Source organism: Magnolia sinica, chromosome 17, assembly GCF_029962835.1.
Source record: "Magnolia sinica isolate HGM2019 chromosome 17, MsV1, whole genome shotgun sequence".
In the NCBI taxonomy this organism is placed as follows: domain Eukaryota; kingdom Viridiplantae; phylum Streptophyta; class Magnoliopsida; order Magnoliales; family Magnoliaceae; genus Magnolia; species Magnolia sinica.
The window spans coordinates 46851730-46871998 of record NC_080589.1 but is presented as its reverse complement, the minus strand read 5'-3'; the positions used below and the strand labels follow the sequence as shown (position 1 = coordinate 46871998).

Here is a 20269-nt window from a genome sequence, read left to right as displayed (position 1 = left end):
TAATCACAATCGTACGATTCATATCGTGAATCGTGTGATTCATATTGTATCTTATGGGTGTACAATTTGAATCATACACCCAAATCGTAAATCCCAAATAATTGTACGATAATCGTACGAATCGTATTGAATTATACGATAATCATATCGAAACATATGAATCATATGATAATCGTAGATTACATAAATGGGCCCAAAATTTGCTCAATTTTTTATTGATTTTTTTATTCTTTCTTTTTACCTTTTGCTCATAAAATATGAAAAAGGCATCCCCTATTAAATATATTCTCATTTTTTTCTTTTGAGAGAGAGAGAAAGGCAAGAGGAGATTTAGGGATTTTGATATTCAAAAACCCAAAACAGAGAAATCAAGATACATAATGGATTCAAATGCCATTTCTTCAAACATGATTCTACGCTTAAGAAAGGTACAAAAGAACAAAATTATTTAAGGGCTCTTGTATGTTTTTTAAGGTAAATTTTTCGAAAGACGACAAAAGAAAACACAAGAAAAAGACAAGAATCCTTTAATATCATGATATGTATACCATATACATTTTCTCAATTGGTAATATCATGATACATATTACTTTTTTGGTACATGTTGAAGGGAAATGGATTATTAATGAGTTTTTAATCTTTTATGATTTACTCATATTTTTCCATTTGTTTTTTATGTATATTTTTAAAATCAAAAAAAAAATATTACGATTTGCGATTTAATACGATTCAACCCATTTTATGATTCGCGATACGATAACAATTTTGACAACATCACTTATGACAATACGAATGTTTTAGCGTATTGTTTACAGTTAGAAATATATGGACTTCGCCAGAACTGCTTAGATCCACTAACAGAAAGGCAATTTTTCAAACATCAACAAATATATATAATAATAATAAAATAATAAAAAAAAAAAAAACCTGATATTTTATTGCTATTATGTAATTATAAAAATTGTTTTATTAGTGATGTGGAGTGGTGGATTTGACCGCATTACTATTACGTACACAATATTTTTTTTCTATATAGTTGATTGATGGCTTCATTTTAGAAATAGTGCAAAGGCTCTCAAAACAATAGTAATAAAATGTTTTTTGAGCCAAACAAATTCCTCTACCTACAAGGGGAACTAGAGCTATTTTGCACTAGTTCATTCAAAGCAAAGGAATAGGTTGCAGGCTAAGACATTGGATCAACTCGTATAAATGCATTACAAGATGAAGTTAAGATTACAAAATGCAAGGCGTGCGGTGAACCAAATTCAAGAAGACAACTTTTATCCAACAAACTTGGACTACATCTACAATGAAGATGGCCCACTTCTACCTTGGTTGGAGCAAAGGGAGAAAACATCAAAACAAGATAGATAAGAGGTCGAGGTGTGCGACCCAACATTACGCGCAAGCCAACAAGAGATTTATGCAATTGTTTTAAAAAGGATGAGAATCGGCAAAGCAGAGGAGGACGAACTCACGAGTGCACCGATTCACAATACCACCAAGTAGAGGAGCATCATGAAGCCGGCATCAGTCGCATTGGAAGAGATGAGGAACTAGTAGGATATCAGACGACTTATGAATATGGATATGACTATAGACAATTTAAGGAGGCCCCTAAGGTACTCTCATGTTGGACTAGTCCTGATATGTTCCACATGGAGCAGGATATGGGGGATACAGATATCCAAACCGAATCCGAGTCATCGTCATAGTCCCAGGCTCAATAGTACAAATCATACCAGTACGGCTGTCTATGAGTATGGGTCGACCTTTAGTATTAGCAATATTTATTCGAGTCTAACACAACAAATGCCCAGTGGCTGTGATTATTGTGATTAGTCATCATCAACTTCTATTGAAATGGTTTTTCCCTCTAGTTATCATGGATATGCAGCACCCATTGCATAGCCAGATGACAACGACGTTGAGGTTGAGCCGCCACAGGCAGTGTGGTTTTCTTTCTGGTGGTGACATGGTGAGTAATGTTTTTGTATTTATGTTTATCATTTGACACCACTTTCTCACTTACAAGTTCACTTCATACTTAGCATTAACATTCTATGGACCTATACAACTATACTATGGTTGTTTATGGTAAAATGGCTATATAAATATAAATATATAATTGTTTCATCATTAGATTTATGCTTGTGTAATCTTATTTATATTAAATTATTGATATTAGATATCTAGAAAATTAAATACAGGAGTTTTGAATTAAATCTGAGCCTCTCAAGTCAGTATAATCATCAGGTGGCACAATTGACAAGGACATAACATCACATACGCATTTGTGCACGTATCAGAAGAGGAGGCAGGCCCCAGTCTCTCTATGGCTAGGCGAGTATCTGTGTTGAAGAACCCATGGTGCATGTACGAGCATCTAGAAGACCCCACACTGGCAAGATGCACATGGGTTACTTTAAGGAGTGATTTGGACCGTTGGATTTAAGGGACGCGACGATCGGAGCATTGGATCGCAATGATTACATTATCAGGCCGTTAATCGTGGACCATTTTTCATCATAGGACATATATGTTTTAGGATCTAGTTTTATGTTTGATTTATGCTTTTGGACACTTTATGAGTGGTATTATGTGTTTTTCCTTATACTACGGTTATTTTGGTTAAAAGACATAAAGCATGGACTATTTTATAAATTTCAAATTTCTTAAAGTGACTATCTAAGGGGGGAGGTGAAGCTCTCTCTAATGGTGCATTTCTCAACTCGAAAACGAAAAAAAGAAAAAAAAAAAACCAACAACAACAACAACAAAGCTTCTTTGTTTCTTCTTCTTCATGCGGTGTGAAGACTTGTTCCATGCGATTTGGAACGAAAATCGGTGCGATGCCCATCTTCAATCGCGGGAGTGCTAGGCTTCCAATTATCAGCCATTGATTCGTCTTTTTCCTTCGAGGTATTTTGTAGAAATCTCATCTTCTCTTCACCCCAAGCCATTCAAAACTCTTCCAAACATCTCCCCTTCTTCCTCATAACCCTTTCCCATCAAACCTTTTTACCACAGGCCAAACCCTACCCGTCCATGCCCCACTCGTGTGACCGTACGGCCACATGTGCGAGCCCCACAGTTGGTCTGTACAAACCACCTTTTCTTCCCCCTTGCATCTTTGATCCTTGATTCAAAACCCCATTATCCCTTGTCCAAAATCCTAACCCTAACCCTAAAACCCCAAATTTCCAAACCCTAAATCTCCAAATCATTCAATTAACCTAAAATCAATAATATTCCTATATCCAAAACCTTAATTCCCATTTCATAATACTTAAATCCTTTAATCCCTTCATCCAATTCCCCAATTTAGCCCTAATTTCACCCTTTTTTTCCCAAACTTCCCTAACCTTAGCTTCACCCACACCTAAATCTAGTCAACCCTAGGTAGTATTAGATCTTCCCCTTTACAATAGACCTAACCCTATGTTATTTGGATGTCTCTACATCCATTAAATCCTAGTTTTCCATGTTTAATGATCATGTAGGACTAGAGTTGTACACGAGTCGAACTGAGTCAAGCTTGGCACAGATCGACTCGGCTCGGCCACTAGCTGACCCCAGCTCGAACTCGGCTCGACTCGGTCCTCGAGCCTGACTAGTCAGCTCAGTTCGGTTCGGTCAGCAGCTCGGGCCAGTTAGAGCCAAATTCGAGCCTGTGCGACATTTTCTCAAACACATGGAGTGCACCTTCAATTTCTCACAGTATGCAAAACAACAGCAGCGGTTTACAGGTATTTCATCAAACACTCAGCAGGCAGCATCAAAATCAATATACAGTGGTAGTTTTATCATGTAATGTTTTTTTAATAGTGATTTGTTTCGTATCCATACCTTCCTCGCCACCAGCCGATCTAGCGAAGAATGTATGCACCCGAAACAACACTTCGTTGAGTCATTTCATCAAACACTTGTTGAGCTACGTCAATATCAAAATAACTGAGTCACCGAACTGGTTCGACCCGAGTTTGATTCGAGTTGAGGTTTGATTGGAGCTTGGACAAGCTCGAACTTGGCTCAAAATTGTTTTGAGCTCCAAAAATCAGCTTGACTCGGCTCGAACTCGATTTCGAACCAAGTCGAATCTAGCTTTTTCGAATCGAGTCGAGAAAGTTAATCGAGCTAACTCGGTTCATGTACAGCTCCATGTAGGACGATGTTTGACAACTTAGGCTTAAACTAGGCATGATTTCCTCTTAAAATCTTGATATTTGTGATGATGTTAGCAGGATTTGTGATTTTTATTAATCACTTTAATTTTGCCGATTGATCTCACACATTATTTGATTTCATGCATTCGTCACACATCACCAATACATCATTCTTACCAAAAAATGGCCTGCTAAACCATCATAAAAGTGTTAAAATATATAAAAGAATACATATTTAGAATCCTCTTTTTCTTTTCTTTTTTTAATTTTTCTAAAATTTTCAGAAATCCACTGTTATGGGAGCCATAACACGTGGCGTAAGTTGAACAGCTAGCCGTTACACCAGCCATTACCACTATGGAATACCTTGGGATGCCTCCATTCCATGCTCACAAGATAAATTGTATCGTCAACCACTAGTGACAAAACCAAAATCTTATGGAACAGATTGTTGCAGACGATTTTTGTTGGCATGAGTTGTCAAATCAATCAATGAGTTGTCAATTAAGAGAAAATCAGAAAGATTATATTCGTGATTGTACAATATCTATGTATAGCCAGGAATAGGGTTGCTAATCTCCCTATATATTTGTACAATATCTCTGTAAAGAAAGTATGAAAGAAATACAATAATAGAAAATCTGACATGGTATCAGAGCCAAGTTGATTTCTGGCTCTTGGCTTATGTCTAACCCTTGTTCATAGCCTCCTTCCGCCGCCACCTTCACGTATGGGAGACACCGAAACCCCGACGAAGTCCGGTAACTCATAGCCTCCTGAGTTTTGGACAGAGCTTCGGCCATTTTTGTGGTTTGGGATTCAGTTGCTACCACCTATTTTGATGGTGGCGATACCTCTCAAGTTTAGGATCTCCAACAGCGCATCGCACATCTCCGCTAAGCGGAGGCTCCCTGGAAAAATACTACACCGATTTGCAAGGCCTCTGGCATGAGATTGATTTTCGACGTCCCAATCCGATGGAGTGCCCTGCCGATATTGAACGTTATAATAATCTTCTCCAAGAAGATCGGGTCTATGTATTCTTGGATGGTCTTGATGACAGGTTGGACAATATTCGCAGCGACGTGTTGCAATGCACCCGTTTCCCACCGTGGAGCAAGCGTATGCCCATGTTCGCTGGGAGGCTCTTCGCCAGGTGGTGATGAACGCTGGTGACCATGAACCACCTCCAGGGGCGATGCTTGCTTCGAAAGGCCTAAAGCTTGGACTGTCTGGATCAGCTTCTCAGCATACTGGGAAATCTTCCTCTAAAGCCAGTACCTCATCTGATGGTCTCAAATGCTTTCATTGTGGCAATACAAATCATACACGTGAAAACTGCTTCCAGTTGCATGGGTACCCCGATTGGTGGCACGAGCTTCAAGCCAGAAAAAAACGAGACGGTACGGCTAAAGGCGCGGGAAAGGCTGTTATGGCAACAGCCGAACCTTATCTCTCTCTCATCCCGCCCACTGCCTCACCTAAATCGGACTTCTCTCCTGCGGATCCAGGTAACCTCTGTCATGTCTTACTTAGTCGTCGCCATAATGTGGACAGTAGTGATTGGCTCCTTGACTCTGGGGCCACAGATCATATGACGTTTGATCCCACGGATTTCTCCCATCACTCACCTCCAAGGCGCACCAGCATTGCAAATGCTAATGGAGTGACCTCACCTGTCACAGGAGCCGGATCTGTAACCCTATCACCCTCTCTTCATTTACCCAACACTCTGCTTGTTCCCTCTTTATCTCACAAACTATTATCTGTTACCCAAGTTACTACAACTCTAAATTGTGTGGTGCTAATGTTTTCCGATTTTTGTCTTATTCAAGATATTCTCACCAAGGAGATAATTGGGCGTGGTACTAAGAGGGGGGATTATACTACATGGAAGATTTCGATTTAGGTCGTGCGCATCACGTGTCTTCTACACTTGGTTCCAAGGCTCGACAAATTTGGCTGTGGCATCGTCGTTTAAGACATCCGTCATTTGGGTATTTATGGCATTTATTTCCTGATTTATTCTCTAATGTAGAGACTTCTGATTTTCACTATGAGATTTGTATTTTAGCCAAAAGTCATCGTGATATTTATCCATTAAGTATGAATAAAAGTGATACACCTTTTGCTTTGATTCATTCTAATGTATGGGGACCCTCTCCTTTTTCTACTATATCTAATGCACGATGGTTTGTGATATTTGTTGATGATTGCACCCAGATGACCTGACTATATTTGATGAAACATAAGGATGAAGTGTTTTGTATCTTTCAGTCATTTCATGTTATGGTTCAGACCCAGTTTTCAGCTCAGATTCGGATTCTCCGCTCTGACAATGGTGGTGAATATATTAATCACCACTTTCATTCCTATTTTCAACAACACCGTCTTATTCATGAGACCTCATGTCCTCAAATCCCTCAACAAAATAGAGTCGCTGAACGGAAGAATCGGCATATTCTTGAGACTGCCCGGGCTCTCCTTCTAGGCGCTCATGTTCCCACACGGCATTGGCCCGATGCTATTACCACTGTCGTACATTTAATCAATCGCCTTCCTTCCAAAATATTACATTTTAAGACCCCATTACAGTCTCTGTCAGCCTCGGTCTCTCTACCTACAGCCCTAATGCTCCCTCCTCGCATATTTGGGTGTGTGGCGTATGTGCACCTCCATAAGAACCAGCGCATCAAACTTGACCCATGTGCCCTTCGGTGCCTCTTCTTAGGCTATGCTACGCATCAAAAAGGCTATCGTTGCTATGATCCTACTACCAAGCGTACCTATGTGACTATAGATGTCACCTTTCTGGAATCCAACCGTTTTATCCTTCTTCGGCATCCACTTCTTCTCTTCAGGGGGAGACACTAGATGAAGAGTTGAATTGGCTGAGTTTTGACTGGCTTGAAGATCGGAATTGACACACCAATAATTGGCGATGAATCAACAAATACATCTTCAGGGCGTGACATATCCTCTAAATCTAGAGGGTCTTCAACAAATGAGCTCACATCATCAGGAGAAAAACCCGAATCCCCCCATCTCTCAGTGCCTGCAGACCTATCTTCTAAGAATATTCCTGAGGTAAGCAATTTCACTACACCCTCATTTATGAATAACATAGATATGTCTGCTGGGTATACCTTACCTTTCAGGCATAACCGTGGCAAGCCACCAAACAGATACTCTCCAGACATTGAGGAAAGAAGGTCGAGGTATCCAATTGCCAACTATGTTTCCACCGAAAAGCTACCTGAACCTCTCAAGACATTCTCACACGAGTTGTCCGCATGTCATATTCTCACTACAGTTCAAGAAGCTTTAGCTGATCTCAAGTGGACACAGGCAATAGAGGAAGAAATGGGAGCACTACTAAAGAATCAAATATGGACCTTGGTTCCATTGCCCAAAGGGAAAAAAAAACAAAAACAGTCGGGTGCAAATGGGTCTTCTCTGTTAAACACAAGGCAGATGGATCTATAGAACGATACAAGGCAAGGCTAGTCGCAAAGGGATACACTCAGACATATGGCGTAGATTATCAAGAAACTTTTTCGCCGGTAGCCAAGTTAAATACAGTCAGAGTCCTGTTATCTCTCGCAGCCAACTTGGACTAGCCATTGCACCAGTTTGATGTAAAGAACGCATTTCTCCATGGTAATCTTGAAGAGGAAGTCTACATGGATACCCCTCCAGACTACACAGCATCTTCAAATGTTGAAGTTCTGTGCAAATTGCAGCGAGCACTGTATGGATTAAAACAATCACCTCGAGCATGGTTTGGGAGGTTCAGTCTGGCAATGAAGAAGTATGGCTTCCACCAAAGTAATTCAGATCATACATTATTTCTGAAGCACCAATGGGGCAAGGTAACAGCTTTAATTGTATATGTTGATGATATGATCATCATAGGGGATTATAAGGAGGAAATCACTAAGCTTCAGAAACAATTGGCCGTCGAGTTCGAGATGAAAAATCTAGGAGGACTCAAATATTTCCTGGGAATAGAGGTTTGCTAGATCAAGGCGAGGCATATTTCTTTCTCAGCGAAAATATATATTAGACTTACTATGTGAGGTTGGAATGTTAGATTGTAAGCCAGCAGACACTCCAATCATTCAGAACCACAAGCTCAGAGAATATCCAAGCCAAATGCCAACGGACAAAGGAAGGTACCAGAGATTAGTTGGTAAACTTATTTACCTCTCCCATACTCGTCCAGATATTGCCTACGCAGTGAGTGTAGTAAGTCAATTCATGCATCAACCTAGTAAGGATCATATGGAGGCGGTGATCCGGATTTTACGATACTTAAAATCCTCTCCAGGAAAAGGGCTTATGTTTTCGAAAAATAACCATCTCAGAGTTAATGGTTATACAGACGCAAATTGGGTGGGGAATACCACAGACAGAAGATCCACCTCAGGATACTTCATGTTTGTTGGAGGGAATCTTGTTACATGAAGAAGTAAGAAGCAAAAAATGGTGGCATTATCAAGTACTGAAGCCGAGTTCCGTGGAATGGCTAAACAACTTTGTGAACTCCTGTGGCTCAAAAGACTTCTAACCGAAATTGGGTTTGCTCCTACATCCGAGATGGACCTCTTTTGTGATAACAAGGCAGCTATCGCCATTGTTCACAATCCAATCCAGCATGATCGTACCAAACACGTGGAGGTTGACAGACACTTTATCAAAGAAAATCTCGAAGCTAAAATAATTCAATTTCCATTCATGAAGTCCAAAGACCAACCAGCGGATATTCTTACAAAGGCCGTATCAAGTAAGGATTTCTACAACTCACTAACAAGTTGCGCATTGAAGATTTGGATGCTTCCACTTGAGGGGGAGTGTTGGCGTGAGTTGTCAATTAAGAGAAAATCAGAAAGATTATATTCGTGATTGTACAATATCTATGTATAGCCAAGAATAGGGTTGTTAATCTCCCTATATATTTGTACAATATCTCCGTAAAGAAAGTATAAAAGAAATACAATAATAGAAAATCTGACAATTTTGACCCTGGCAAACTCCATCTAATCTTCAATGATAGATGTGGCATCCACGTCTAAGGCTTCACCCACGCACAAACACCAAGTATAGCAGGATTCTTAAAACCACTCGTAGAGAGAGGGATACTACAAAGACAAAACCATGATACCTTGCTTCCCATATGAATACCCTCCTAGACCACGGCCTCAGAATTCATATTACAAGAGGTAAGCAAACATCTAATTCTCCTTGCATCTCCCGCTTTATTGCATTAAAGAGTGGAATCCTCAACATCAACATTCAAGAAGCCTGACAGAGAATTTCTAAGCAATATTCTTTCTTCTACCACTTCATTACCCACACAAACCTGAAAATTACAATGATTCACATCAGTCCATCCTAGGAAGCATGGAGAAAGAGGGCTAAGGAAGCAGATGGATCCTACCAATATGGAGCTAGGGATCTCTGCGAGCTAGGTCCCTCCTTACCAAAGCCGCTTTGGAAGTTCGAAGCCAGGATGGCAAAGCAAGTAGGCTCCCTAGAGCTTGTTGGATCATTAGGCGGAGGCCCTAAAGAAGATGACGACAGGTAAAAGCTCAAGTAAGCCTCCGTTTCCTCTAGCCCCACAAATATTTGGGACCATACTTGGCAACCATCACCCTGATAGATTTTTCATCAATAAGTTCCCATTCAATCCCCTCTCTCATCATCAAACATCAATGTTGCCATTGCATTGAACAAGTGTAATACAACAAATCACTGTAGAGTCCATCCTAGGCAATGAGGCATCAACAACCTTACCAAACTTTTGCCGAAATGACAGAAAAAATCAGGGACAGACCAAGTCTCCAATAAGTCCGCAACAAATAAAGAGAACAAACTGTTAAACAACTTCGGACACCCATCCCATGCTACTCTATTACGCCTCCATTATTTGTCCACCACCTAAGTCAAGCTTTGCTAAGGATTCTCCTTAACTACCTTCACCCGAATTTCTCAGAGAAATTCTTCAATCACTTACATCGAGCTTCCTTCACAACTCCTTGACTATCAAAGGAGCCATTTTGATCTACCTAATCACGTTAACCTTCCACCCACGCAACCCTTATCTCGATCAACCCATTTACCCGATCTTTTCTATTCAAAGCTGAAGAACAATCCCTCGAGATTGTTAACAACTCCTTCACAATCAAAGGAGCCATTTTGATCTACCTAATCACGTTAACCTTCCACCCATGCAACCCTTTTCTCGATCAACCCATTTACCTGATCTTTTCTATTCAAATCTGAAGAACAAACCCCTCGAGATTTTGGCCCTGGCTTGAACGCATCAAGGAAAGCTCTACCATCACCTGAAGATGCATTGAAGGAGCTCTTCACAGCTGTGCTAGTTGTGCCAAAAGATGGAAGCTATCTCTCCACGTCAAGGTTAGGAATTGAACCTTGCTTTATGAAAGGTTTCCCGATCGGAAATGCTAGTAAAGCTCCAGCCCATATAGAACATAGTGGAAAGACATACTTCTTCCAGTCAAACACCTATTGTCCATTCCTTCGATAGCATCATTAGCTTCCTCAACATTAAAATGAATGAGCGTAAAGCCTCATATGACCGCCAATTCCTTGGTCAAGGAACCAGCAGTTCAAACATCTTGCCTTGGTCAAGGAACCAGCACTTCAAACATCTTGCCATATCTGCCAAAGTTCCAATAAATATCTACCTCTACTCAACGAAGAGCACAGGTAATCTTCCCTCAGCTCAAGGAAGACACACCTCAGAGGTAAAGCCTCTAAACAACATGTCCTCCTTTCCTCTTGCTGTTGATCCCCTTCACCTCTTTCGATTCCTTGAATCCACACTCCCTCTTTCACCATGCAACTGAAAACTCAAGTGATTCAACTTCACAAAACCATGTTTCAAACTTTATTTCTAAATCCAATGATGGGTTCTTCAGTGTTTATATTGTAAAGAACGCTCACAATGATTGATTTGCACAATTTTTTATAGTAGGGATTATGAAGTGACACATAGCAAGAGAGACATCCCAGTATTGTTGGGGATTTACATTTGCAATGTATGAGATGAAAATAGTAGTGCAGAAAGCAATACAGGTGGGTGACAAAAAGATGTGTAAAAAATCTGGGTGAAAGAAGCTGAGGATTGGAATTTAGGAGGGGAGGCAAGAGCAGTCACAAAGCTAACAGAGCCCAAATCTCAGCCAATGCCAGGAACTGGGAAGAACGCATTGGGAAAGGTGATAATAGCAAAGGAACCATTGGCCTAGAACAAAGGTGATAAGAAGAGCTCTGAGGTAAGAGATTTGAGGAGCAAAGCAACTTCGATAAAAGAGGGTGCAGGCTATATCAATGTTAGGTGGAGCAATAGACAGTTCGAGAGATCTGCATGGATTCATAGAATCATAGTGCAATCTGGTAGTGTAGTTGTCTTCCCAGAATTTTTTTGTAGAAGAAATCAGCAGATTAATATGAGCTTAATAGATGGAATACACGTGGATTAGTATGAAGATAGGAAAGCTTAATGATATGGGGATGTGGATAAACCTTGATTAGGTAGAGGAGGTCAACAATATATTTAAGGTGGAGATGTTTCTCTGAAGGGCAAATAAAATGCCTCATGAAATGTTTTGATAGGTCAGTGTTCTTGCAGAAAAGTATCTGGTGAAAAGCTTTACAGAATTTTGTTAGAGGGTTGTAGGAAAGACATCCTTCGCACGATCATGTTGTACTGTAGCAACAAGCATGTTGCCACGACCTTGGTCACAATGGCTACTGCGCATGTGCCTCCCCATTTTTGTGTATGCGGTTTGGAAAATAATAGAAACTCATGTCCACATCCATAGATATTGCGACTACAACAACGATAGTTTCCACAATCTTGGGAAGTAGGCAATCAAGGTTGTCCCTCCCATATAGGCATGCATCAATATGACACGAACTACAACATGGTCAGATTTTAATCAAGATTTCATATGCTCACATGAGGATCAATGATGCTGCAACCTATGCCTCTCTTGTGAAGATGGGGAAGAAGATATTTGTGGAGAATCATCCTTTCTTCCTCAAGTGCATTATTATAATGGTCCTAATGGATATCGAAAGAGAGAAAAAAAAAAGTATTCACACTTGTTTCCTAATATACACAACCCGCATAACCTAAGATGATATCATTCAAGGCTCTTGTAGATTCAAAGCACGCGCTAACTAGATCAATGCTCTAATCTCAATAAGCCGTATCGTGATAAGAAAAACATGAAATAATGGAATTTAAATAAAAATTTAAAAAAATAAATAAATAAACAATTGACTCTAACACCAATTATTGAAATTCTTGATTCAAGGAAGTACAATGTACAATCAAATTAACCATTTTTTTATTTCACCGACGAATAAATAAAAACCAGATTTGTTTAGAGCTCGCCCCGTACTGATGCAGGACATGAATTTAAATATGATATGCAAGATTTCAGGCTTAGATCACACCAATTCAGAAACAATCACACAAATTCCACATCCCACAGGAAAATCCAAACATTCAATTAAAGGGGAATCTATGCGGATCCAGGCCTACATACGTTAGGGCTGGATCAATGAAAATTATAAACCAAACAAAGGGAAATAGAAATCACCCACACATGTATAAGAATCAGTCCCTAATCTAAGGGATTCCCCAATCTCAATTCAAGGAACCCTGGGATGAGAAAAGAGGCAAATCAATTAGGGATAATGTAATCTAGGGTCAGGATTTATGAAATCATGTATAAAAGAGAGGAAAATAGGAAGAAACCTGAACCCGAGACAGTCCCTGCGTGTGGACAGCGAGCCAGGTGCGGGCGCACGTGCGCCTAAGGCTGGTCGCACGTGTGGTGGGGGACGGAATCCAGAAACGGATTCCTAGGCATTGGTCGGCCAGGCTTGGGCTGCAAAACCCCCAAAATCTGACGTCGATCCGAGCTCTGGTTTGAGTGTGGTGCTCCGCCGAAGTTTCAGCTCGCCCGTGGGCCAAAATCTGGAAACCTGCTGTAATGAAGAAATCTGATGCAACAAAATGAACGAATTTGAAGTACGGATGGTGGGGGAAGATGGAAAAAAAGATGATGGAGGATGGGGGTGAATCGAGATCGATGTAGCTTCGCACCACAGTAGTTAGCCCTTCAAAAAAGGAGGGCTTTGCACCCACTTTTGAATTCTTCCACAAATCACAAAAATAGCAGAAAAATAAAGCAGGAATTTTTTTATTAACTTCAATGAATCAAAAGAACTACAAGGGGTGCCTATTTATAGGAAAAATCTTATACCCCAAAACTCGCACCATGTGCGCAACCTATTACTTGGCGATGAAGTAAACTAAAATAAAAACCAAACAAAGAAATCTAAAGCGTTCACAATGTTCTAAATAATAACAATAAGCAAAACCTAAAATATGAAATCAATCTGACGAGTGGGCCACGATCATGAGATCCCATGATGGGCTTTTCTTAACTATCGAGCCTACTTTTTTTGAACCAAAACTTGTCTTCTAACTAGGAGGCCCTCCCTGGACATCGTCATCAAGCCAGATCGATGGTGGGGTCCTCCTTCTACGTACGTACGTGCGTAGGGGTGGTGGTGTGCGAGCGTGCGTGTGCACGATGTCCTCATCACGTACTCCTCTTAGAATGGGTCTAAAAGAACATAACAATTGTGGTAAATCAATGTATTATTGAGCTACAAATCCTATGGCGACACCACTAGTCACCCTATGTCCATCTCATCAGATTTTATAGGGTGAGAGAAAATCTGACAGACAACTTCTATTGGATGTGATCCTAGTAAGGTATTTATTGAGAAAGTAAACCCATCAAGTTTTCAATTCACTCTAACTAGGAAAGCCCAAGCTTAAATCCCAATCTCCTCAACAAAGGAAACTCCATTTTGTATTTCCTCATTAAGCAAGGAATCCCATAGGTGAATCGCATCACCTCCTAATAAGACTAGAAGTCTACCCCCATCCAATTTCTCATCCTATGAAAAAGTGATCATAAATGTCATATTTTCTCAATTTAATTAATTTTATTAAATATTGAATTCTCATAGATCTTAATTATAATATAAGACTTTTACATATTAAAATAATAGGAAATCTAATTTCCTAACCTATAAAATATTTGTTTTCATAAAGTAAAACATTGGGACAATCAGGTATTTGATAACCATTAGCCAGAACCCACGAGATTTGCTCTTTTTTTTCTATGGTTAGCTGGGCTTGAACCCTAGACCTCAATGTTAAATGTTAAAACCCATGAATTTGGACCAATCACATGATCAAATTAACGGTTAGGGTAAGGGATTTATTACATTGGCAAACCATCTTGATCTTCAATATCTATTGTTCATCTAACAATCAGATCCACCTCAGATGTGATGAGATCTTGATCTAAATCAAAGTAGTGAGCATGAACTTCGTTCGCTCTTTTCATGAGACCCGGTATATCTCAATAAATAACTGTTTGAGGGTCTCCACAAAAACCCAAGCTGACACAATGCATTTTTTGGTTGTCATGGATCGACTTTGACAGTCGGAACGAGGTAAGTAGGGTCTGATCTTCTGGATCTACAAGTACATGGATGCTTTAGTGCATTTAATTGCTCCATGGGATCCACTAATGTCAGATTAACTCATGGATAAGATATAATTATGTTTGATAATCAATTCATAGGGCCCACATTTACCTCCTAGAATTGGGCCATGATTGATAGCCCTACAAGTTAAGCCTACAAGGCTAGCAGGTTGAACTGCAATTTACAGATGTTGCCACCAATTAGGATATAGGTGACTCTATAGGCTTCACTACAATAGGTGATGCTAGTCGACCTAAGATAGAGAACATGACAAACGACTTGGTCAGAATGATGTTATTGAATGCCCTCTGTCAACATGAGATTTCCTAATTGTTGCTCAATTTGCAGGTGACCAAAGATTGCCACTAGGGAATCCCCTATATAAAGAATGGCAGGGGCCATGACAATCTTAACATGATTAACTCTAACAATGTAATCCCGTGTAGGCCTTAGGAGGACGTCCGGCTTAACGCGACTAGCTCTCACAATTTTGCCTCGTGTAGAGCCAACGAAAAGATAATGGAGAGATTGATTCAGCCAGTCTAATCTCTAGATTGCAGATAAACATGTCACAACTAAGAGTCAAAGCGAAAGGATTGCCTCATTGCATATGGCAAACCAGTGATAGCCTGTGCAATTCACCCCTAGGGAAGCTTTGTACCCAACTGATATGCTTTGCAATCCCTATAGTGAACCTTTCTGGGAACTATTAGGCATTTTGTCTATTAGGCATCTGAGAAGTCATATATTTGCCAATCTTGCTGTATTAGGCATCTGAGAAGCCATCTATTTGCCAATCATATCATCCAAGTAAACAAGCCGTCTAACTTTGGTCTTAACTTTCAGGTCCTCAAGAAGCATTGGTGAATGATCTCTATCAATCTTTTACCTCGACTCCCATGCAAGCAATCAAGTTGTGATCGCATTTGTGCGGCATGTAGGGAACAACAAAAGGTCACACATTCCTTGACCATGACCTGGAGGATTTTTCCAGAGGATAATGGTAATATCATGGCTAATGGCCATAGTCACCAACGCCACTATTAACCATGCATGCTTTGCAGCCTGCAAGGCTGCAACCCGCCTGTATCCAAACCATGTCGCACTTGGTACAAATTTTCCACCAATGGTCACAAACATGGGATTTTTATCCAACCCAGCTAGTTGGACCAAAGTGCAGTGTCCAAGTAGTGTGTGAGCATCTCTCTCTCTCTCTCTCTCTCTCTCTCTCTCTCTCTCTCTCTCTCTCTCTCTCTCTCTCTCTGTGTGTGTATATATAATCACAATTCTAGCACAAGTTGTCTATTGGATTTTCTCTCCCTAGAAAATCTATGAGAGGAAAATCAAGTGATTGAGCCATGGGATCTACAATTCAATCACTCCATCAATCTATTACAACCATCATATTCATTTGGATCCATTCTAAGATAAATTTCAGATAAGCTCTATACAAATCTGGTTATTTTTATTTATCAGTGAATTTATAATAATAATAAAAAATGATTGTTCAACCCTCTGTGTGATTCCTCGTATCAAAATTTTCAAATAATTAGTATTAGAGCCAAGTGGTTTTTTCATTATTTCAAGTTTTTCACACCTTGAGATTATAGCATTGACCTAATTAGTGCGGTTTCAAAAACACAAGAACCTTAGATGTTGTCATCGTAACTTGTGCAAGCCACATATATTGGGAAGAGATCATTTTTTTTCTCATTTCAATATTCATTCCAACCAATGTAATAATGCACCCATGAAAGAACAAATGGAAACAATAGGCCACGTCATCGATCATCTGAGCATTATTGCATCTCAATTCAAATATGACCTTGTCATAAAACCATATTGTACCAACTCAATGCATGCCTATATGGGGGCAGCCATGACTGTCTACTTTCCAAGGTTGTAGTAGCCATGGTTGCCGCAGGCCCGCACCACAGCCCATGGTCTCAATATCTATGGATGGAGTAATGAGTTTGTATTGTTTTAGGGCTACCAAACCGTATACAGAAAGGGGGGAGGGTGTGTGCAATGGATTGTTTTAGGTGCAACCAGTTTTTCAATATCAGTATAGAAGTTGCTCAATATGGAACAACAGGTACCTAGGATGGCCAATAATATCACATTGCATCAATGATATCACAAGATATCGTCAGGATTACTTCATAAAGTTCTCCGATAGCACCAATACAAGGGATAAGTATTGACGATATTGAGGGAGCATTTGGGAGGTGAAAAGAAATCAAAAAATAAAGAAAACTCATTTTTCCAAGGAATTTTTGGTAGAATCTCTTGGTGGGATGTAGGGGGCACAGTTTTCTTTTTTTTCTTTTTTCTTTTTTTTCTTTTTTTTCTTTTTTTTTGCTTATTTTTCTGTTGTTGAATTTATTATTTGAGCTTTGGTGCTTGCATTATGTGAGTTATGCATTCATTATATGAACTCTTTATGGATATAATTACATCAACTTCGGTCAAACGGCGGATATTTTAGGACCCTATACAAAGGGAACTCATCATACATTCTTATTTTTATAATTTTAGATTTCAAAGTATACAATCATGTCTCTTTTAACATCTGGTCCTTTTAGATATAAAAATGGAAGGATGGAGAACTCACCGTATATTCATCTCACTCATCCTCGCCACTTTCATCACTGAAATAACTCGATTTCTTCTCCCTCTTCCCTCCCTTGATCATCGTCACACCGCCCGCACCTGCATCACCTCCTCTCATCACCGCCCTTTCATCAACCCCTCTTGTGTCGACCACAGACGCCCAATTGTCATCCTCAAACAACGCCTCTCCCCCTTCACCATCAGAACCCTCCCCATCGTCCCCCCCAACAAACTGCCCTGTGGTGGCCTGCGCCTTCCGGGCCCGCTTGGGAACAGGCCTCTCCCGGGGGCCGAGCTGATTCTTGGGGCACTCGTATGAGAGGTGGCCATCCTGGCCACATTCGTAGCAGCGGGACTTGTCCTTGTAAACCTTGCGGCGTATGAATTCGGGGGCGCGGCCATTGTCAGCAGCAATGGAGACCGTGAGGGAGCGCTTGTTGAGGATCTTGCCATTCATCTCATTGACGGCGCGGCGGGCGTCATCCTGGGAGACAAAGAGGACGAAGGCGACGCCCTTGCTGCGGCGGGAGTGACGGTCCTTGAGGATGGTAACCTTGCCGACCTTGCCGAAGGTGGAGAAGATGGTGAAGAGGTCTGAGTTGGTGAGGCTGTAATCCAGGTTGCTGACATAGACCGTTGATTTCGAGGGGGCGAGGCCGCCGCTGCCGCCTGATCTTCTGCTGTGATCGTTGCTGCGGCTATTGCTGCTCGAAGGATGAGGGATTGGGTATCGGAGAAAGATCGAATCGTCTTCTTCACTGTCGCTATTTCTTTTATTATTTCTTTTATGGCGGACCATCTCTCTCTCTCTCTCTCTCTCTCTCTCTCTCTCTGTGTGTTCAAGATTTTCGGAAGTGAATCAGGTGGTGTACTGTTGCCAACGCCGCTCTGGGCGACGGTAATGTTTATAGGGATTTTTACCGCAACGTTTCTCCGGTATTTGAATGTTACCAAATAATGCGCGGTGCATTTTCGGAAGATATTACATTACAGTACTCTCTTTTTCCTTTTGTTTTTTTCCTTATAACAAAGGACCGCGGTTTGGCTAGTGACCCATCAGGGGCCAGCTAGCTTCTGGCATAGATCTGTGGGCCTACCATGATGTATCTGTTTTATTGACCCGTCCATACCTTTTTTTTTCGCTTATTATTTTAAGGCATTTGACAAAAAATGAGGCAGATCCAAATCACAGGTGACCACACCACGGGAGAACAATATTGATAGGACGTCTACCATTATTGAACCTTTGGTACCGATATTTTTGGGTGTAATGTTTATTTAACATCTAATATATTGTGTGAAGGGAAAATACAAATATCAACTTGATCCAAAACTTTTGTGGCCCCAGTTCTCAACCAAAGTGTTTAATCCCCATCGTTTCCTGGTGTGTGATCCACCTATTATTTGAATCTATCTCATTTTTTGTATCTTGCCCTAAAATAAGTGGTAAAAGTGGATGATAAGCATTTTTTATCATATCTTAAAATAAGCGGTGAAAATGGATGATCGGATTGGATAAAACAAATACATCACAAGGGCTATAGAGCTTTGACAGCAGCTAAAGGAAAAAATTGACTATTGGCCACATTGTATGCATCTCCCATTTAACTCTCTAACAATGCAAGCAACAATATTATTAGACAAACCAAAGACATAGTATATCTTATCTAATCTATAATATATATATATATATATATATATATATATATATATATATATATATATATATATATATATATATATATATATATAAAATCATTTAAAATATCTTAATTTAAGTGTAACCCATCTAATGATCTAACAAGCTTGATATTTTGTTTATATTATCACCATGTGGTGTGCATACGTTGGACAAGTTGGATGTTATACTCGAATTTTTTGAGTCCACAACTCTTGACTTTTACTACTTTTAAAGAAAATATTAAATAAGGGCATTTTTATAATTTCATCCCTCAAAAAGTACATGCATGTAATTTACACATTATTTGGTAAAATATAGATTCTTCAAGAATTTTGCTGTAAAAATCACATGTTTGTTTACCATCTAGCCTCTTGCTAAAAGAAAAATATATCGTGTCCCAAACTCGGTAAAAGAGTTCTCCAATTTTCTGAAATTTAAATACAATAATGCAGGATATGAAATTAAATATGAAATGAAAGAGATCAAGTTTGAGATTATACTAATTTTAAACAGTCATAAAATTCCACATTCTACATACTATCAAATATTCAAAAAGGAGAATCTATGTGGGTCCAAGCCTACACAACTTTAGGGCTTGATGAAATAAAATTATAAGTCAAACAAGCCCAAATAAGTATAATAATCATCCATTCTTGCAAAGAATTGTTCCCAACTCAAGAGATTCACTAAGTTTCAATTTGGAGGAAAATCTAGGATTTGAAAATTAGGGATAATTGGGAATTCGGACTCTTTATTGTTAGAGATTTGGATTAAGGGATTTTTTTTAGTCAAAAGAGAATGAAATAGAGGAAAAAGAGAACCTGGGATGAACCACGCGAACTAGACAGTAGATAGGTCTGGACGCACATGTGTAAGGCCCACAAAGTTAGGGTTCACAAAGTTGAAAACTAACTTCTAAGCTAGGATCGGCCAAGGATGGGTTGCCTCCATATCAAGTTTCACGTCGATCTGTTGTAAGGTCTGTGCGTATTACTCCGCCGAATTTTCAACCCCTTAGATATGTCAAAATCTAGAAATTTGTTTGTGCACTGCTATAAAAGAAAACATGGGTGAGAAAAAGGATGCAACAAATGGTGAAAAGGGGTGTAGAGGGTGATGGAAGTGATGCATAAGAAGATGGAGATGATTTGGAGCGGATGTGGCTTCGCATCACAGTAGTTAGCCCTTCAAGGAA

The 20269-nt window shown here is 39.9% G+C and overlaps 2 protein-coding genes across 8 annotated transcripts in view; one reads left to right on the top strand and one right to left on the bottom strand.

The window, feature by feature from the left end:
* Positions 1-18382, bottom strand: part of LOC131230750 (U11/U12 small nuclear ribonucleoprotein 31 kDa protein) — a 33873-nt gene extending 15491 nt beyond the window's left edge. For 4 of the 7 annotated variants that reach the window (XR_009164086.1, XR_009164085.1, XR_009164087.1 and 1 more), the window contains exon 1: positions 17395-18380. Coding sequence is in view for 1 of the 7 variants with exons in the window: in XM_058226708.1 (XP_058082691.1) it covers positions 17407-18192 (786 nt within the window). In the remaining 6 variants the exon portion in view is untranslated. Of the gene's footprint in view, positions 1-12159; positions 12265-17394 lie in introns of all 7 variants that reach the window. The other 3 variants (XR_009164089.1, XR_009164088.1, XR_009164090.1) reach the window with 2 other exon arrangements.
* Positions 5367-6127, top strand: LOC131230751 (uncharacterized). Its single transcript, XM_058226710.1, has 2 exons — positions 5367-5680; positions 6005-6127. Exons 1-2 carry the CDS (start codon positions 5368-5370, stop codon positions 6076-6078), a joined length of 387 nt encoding a protein of 128 aa, XP_058082693.1. The 5' UTR covers position 5367; the 3' UTR covers positions 6079-6127.
* Positions 18383-20269: the final 1887 nt, after the last annotated feature.

What these genes read in the sequence shown, in the direction of transcription:
- LOC131230751 (XM_058226710.1), top strand. Translation starts at nt 5,368, where the DNA reads ATGCTTGCTTCGAAAGGCCTAAAGCTTGGACTGTCTGGATCAGCTTCT. An exon ending in CTTCTCTCCTGCGGATCCAG is followed by an intron (nt 5,681 to 6,004) that starts GTAACCTCTGTC and finishes GTCTTATTCAAG; the next exon opens with ATATTCTCACCAAGGAGATA.